Source organism: Priapulus caudatus, unplaced genomic scaffold (assembly GCF_000485595.1).
Source record: "Priapulus caudatus unplaced genomic scaffold, Priapulus_caudatus-5.0.1 Scaffold1053, whole genome shotgun sequence".
NCBI classification, from domain to species: Eukaryota; Metazoa; Priapulida; class Priapulimorpha; order Priapulimorphida; family Priapulidae; genus Priapulus; species Priapulus caudatus.
This window is the reverse complement of record NW_014578114.1, coordinates 8039-12851: the sequence shown is the minus strand read 5'-3', so window position 1 is coordinate 12851 and position 4813 is coordinate 8039. Positions and strand designations below refer to the sequence as shown.

The following is a 4813-nucleotide window of genomic DNA, read 5'->3' as shown; positions in this document are numbered from 1 at the left end:
CTTCTCCCTTCTCCCCCTCCTCCTCCACCAGCTCCCTTCTCCCCCTCCTTCTCCCCTTCCTCCTTCTCCACACTCTCAAACGCTGACTAAACGCTAACCCAACACTCTCCAACGCCTGCAAAGGAGGTAAGAGGTAGGTTTTGTCGGGGTCATAGTTTTCCGGGTCATAGTTTTCCGGGTCATAGTTTTCTGGGTCATAGTTTTCCGGGTCATAGTTTTCCGGGTCATAGTTTTCCGGGTCATAGTTTTCCGGGTCATAGTTTTCCGGGTCATAGTTTTCCGCACACACCGTATATATGTATATATATACGGGGAGCATGACTAAACGCTAACCTAACACTCTCCAACGCCTGCAAAGGAGGTAAGAGGTAAGTTTTGTCGGGGTCATAGTTTTCCGGGTCATAGTTTTCCGGGTCATAGTTTTCCGCACACACCGTATATATGTATATATATATGGGGAGCATGTTACGGTGGCGCAGAAGGCTCACCAGAGATACAAATCCCACAACAGAAATGCAAATCCCACAACACAAATGCAAATCCCACAACACAAATGCAAATCCCGCAACATAAATGCAAACGCCACAACGCGAATGCAAACGCCACAACACAAATGCAAACGCCACAACACAAATGCAAAATCCCACAACACAAATGCAAACGCCACAACGCAAATGCAAACGCCACAACACAAATGCAAAATCCCACAACACAGATGCAAACGCCAGCAAAACGTTGAAGATTTTGGTCGCGCGATGGCAGCACACTCCATAGTAACATGTTACATAGTGACGCTGGCGTTACCCATTGCGTCAATCGTCAATATCGGTTCGACAAACGATCGGGTGTTTATCTGAAATTGGCGACTGAAGAACCGCAATGTTTTGCTCACAGTGCGTGTTGGAGGTTACGTCAACATCTAATTACTGCTCAAATTGCGGTATTTCGGTAAAGACTTCGATTGTCATTGATCCTGGTTGGTCTACCACTACTAGCAGTAGTACAACGAATCGTCCGTCAGTAAGTTTTGAGGATTTTAGAAAGATAAAAGAGGGTCAGCGCCAATCAAGGTTTTAGCCAAAGGCCAAGAGAAGTAGACCAGGAAAGGCATTGGCCTCAGAACCAACAGACGTTGCCATAAACATCGGCCTTAAAAAGTATGTAAATGGCTACTTCAAGACCATCCGTGGTAAGTGTCTACGAATCAGAGTGGCCCCGAGCGCCAATGCTTCGCTCGTCAAGGAGAAGGCCGCACTGAAACACACCAATCACGATGTGACCCTTGACACAAGCATGGACTCGGACTACGTTCTCCTATACCCGGACGGGAGTTTGGTAGAGAACATCCCTGGGAGTCAGCAACCATTCAAGTTGCAAGACTACAAAGAAGAAGTGGGGAAAAATTACAATAGAATAACTCTGTATATCGCCCTAAAGGTAGACTACATATTAGCAGAAACGACGATGGGACAGCTGAGTAGTAGCTCTGAGTCAGATTAGACTTAGAGAAAAGCATATTTGACAGGAAAAGTTTTGTCAACGCATCCTCTGCAGGCACAAGTTCTACTGCATCAAGTGGTGCAGTTTCGATTCATACTGTGATTATTGACGAAGCTGGCACTAGCACTGCTACTGCTAGTACTACAATTACCGATGTCGAAGATGACTCAATGGCCTTGGTGGAGTGTCCGATATGCTCTGAGCAATTTCCTCTCAGAATCATTGCAGACCATGCCGACATCTGCGCTGATATTTGGGTGGGAAACAATGACAAAGAGGAATCAGAACACCCTATTGGAGAGGAAGATGTCTCGATGGCAAGGTCCAACGAAAGTTTAAACGACGTAATAAGCAGCTTAGTGCCGGATCTGTCTACCAACAAACCCATGAAGCTACGTATTCGTCGCACCAACTTGTGGGTAGATGTGCAAAGGTATGGGCCAAAACTGTCTCCCCAAATCCCCATCAAAGTGGAATTTATTGGAGAGACTGCAGTGGACGATGGAGGGCCAAGACGGGAATTTTTCTCAGGTAGACCAGAATTTGTAATATTGTGATAATGATAGAGATTGCAGGGCTCGAACTTAACACAGTTGCACATGCGATGTCTACTCACAATATTTTTGTGAAAAACAGGCCAAGTTCAACATTATGTTTGCATTTGGAGCCATGTATGATAATAACAAGCTGATTTGCCAATAATAATATATTACTATATTATTACACCAGATGGTAACAACCTGATACAATAGCAAGCAACAATGACAATTGGTAGACCCTCATAGTCTTGCATGACATACGTGCCTACCCCTGATAAAGAGCGAACCATTTGACTTTTGAGAGGGGGGTGGGTGGAAGATTTCTCCTTGGAATTTTTTTTCTTACTGACTTACAGGCGAGATATTTTGTTAAGTCGTCAAGCAGTGCAATATTTTTTTAGACAGATTAAGCATTGCAGGATTTTTTTGCCCCAGTTGGGAACACAATCTATGCATGATCGATATTTGTTTCTCCAGAAATAAACATACCCATATTTTTTCCTTGCTTTATGGCTTTGGGGTCTGCAGGGAATTTTTTAACTCTTCCAACACCCCCCCCCTTCACAAGATAAATGGAAGCCTCGTCTACACGACGACATTTAACTTGAGTTAAGCGTCTATACGGGGCCTTAACTCAAGTTAGCTTAACCTCGCCAGTCAATTGAGGTGAAGCTAACTTGAGTTACCATAACTCGAGTTAAGGCCCCGTATAGACGCTTAACTCAAGTTAGCGAATAGTACATGACTCCACGATAGGCGGCAACACTAGTATGATGTACGTACACACGCACGCACGCACACACTCATGCCCGCACGCACACACTCATGCACGCACGTGTACATGCACACACACGCGCGCATGCACACACGTGTACATGCACACGTACACACGCACGCACGCATGTACGCACGTGTAAGTGCACATGCACGCACGCACGCACGAACGCACGTGCACGTACACACGCACGTGTACTTGCATACGCACGCACGCACGCACGCACGCACACACGTATACGTGCACACACACACACACGCACGCATGCACGCACGTTTACATACGCATGCACGCAGGTGTACGTGCACACGCACGCACGTTTACGTGCACATGCATGCATGCACGCGTACCTGTACACACACGCACGTACGCACCAACGCACTCATGCACACACGTGTTCCTGCACACGCACGCACGCACACACACACGCTATCGGGTGTTGTCGTGTAGACGCTACATAATCGCTAACACGAGTTATTGCTTTACTCGAGTTAAATATCGTCGTGTAGACGAGGCTAAATGGTTCGCCCCGAAGATGCAAAAGGGATTTCTAGAAAATTAGTAAAATGACAGTGGCCCTTTTTGCTGTATCTTCTAACACTAGAAGCCAACATTAAATTCCATGATGTGTGTTTGTATACAGATTCCATCTTTTTCACTTTAGAACTGACCGAGTTGTTTTTGCATTGTCTTAGAAATTCTAGCGGTTATCGACAGGACAATGTTTAGAGAAGGGAAGCCACTGCCATCAACCATTGCACTCAACAATGGGAATTTCTTGCTGGCTGGGAAATTGATGGTGATGTCAATTGTTCAAGGAGGACCAGCACCTGCATATCTGCACCCAACGATATATGCTTACCTATCTGGACAGCCTCTTTCTTCCGAAGATAGTGTGGGCAAATACAGACATGCAGCTTTAAAGGTATGAAAATAATTGATATAAGTATAATTATGCACTTTAGGCTCTCAAAAAGTTTTGGCTTCAGGACCAAAAAGGCTTCAGTTTTAGATCAGGGTGCAGAATAATTTGTTAATGTCCAATCATTAATTTCAGTGATCAATAATGCCACTATATTAAGCAATATATCATTTTGTGTGTCGAATTGCATCTATGAATTAAAGAACATCAGAATTACAGCCAATAAACCTCTATCAAATTCTACTTTTAAATCCGGGTAGCAGTATTTATTGTGATATTTATTTTTTTTATAGTGTTTAGTAAATAATATTTGTACTAAACAGTTGTGATGATATTTCATATATAAATAAAGCGGGCTGTACTCTAGCCATCAATTAATGTTTCCAGCTATAAGTATAATAAATTAAATGCATGCTGCATGTGGCAAGTAGTTGTGGGATATTTGATGAACAGAATGTAAGAATGCATAGTGGTGCATCATGGTGGTAGCATTTCTAGGGGATATCTAAATACCAAAGAGCGTGCGCGCTTATGCTGGAATCAATAATTGGGGGTGAAGAAACCAGTGATTTTACTCCTGGTTAGTTTCCACATACCATATGGAATCACAATTCAATAATAAAATCTCTATAGATCCTGTCAAATTTGTCAGTTGATTTTAAAAATAACATTGTAATCTTTGTTATCCTAGATCCAATCAGTGACATATCAAGATGAACTAGCTGATGTTCTCATGTCTGATGATGTGTTTGACGTACTGGAGGAGATCGGCTACACTGGTGTAGTGTAGCGCCTATATGCGGCTACTTAGGTGTGGTAGGTGAGGTAGGTTAGATACGAGTACAGGATACGCTAGACATGAAGTAAACACCAACTAGAGAGGTAACGTACCACAAGCGACTGTATTGTTCGACATTACAAGGTAATACAATGACACGGGGATAGAGCAAGTAGGCTTCCTCGTGTCCGCGTGCCGCTCGCCTTATATACGCCGGCGATTCCTGTGCCCTTCATCCGGGCATATTCCTGTCACCTCTTAGGCTGTCCAGGTTCCTATTCTGCCGACCCCCGACTAGC

The 4813-nt window shown here is 44.0% G+C and overlaps 1 protein-coding gene across 1 annotated transcript in view; it reads left to right on the top strand.

Moving 5' to 3' along the window:
• LOC106815163 overlaps positions 1–4526 on the top strand; it is a 6797-nt gene extending 2271 nt beyond the window's left edge. Inside the window, exons 2-3 of the mRNA XM_014819594.1 lie at positions 3510–3739; positions 4428–4526. Coding sequence (XP_014675080.1) covers positions 3510–3739; positions 4428–4526 — 329 coding nt within the window. The remainder of the gene's footprint in view (positions 1–3509; positions 3740–4427) is intronic.
• Positions 4527–4813: the final 287 nt, after the last annotated feature.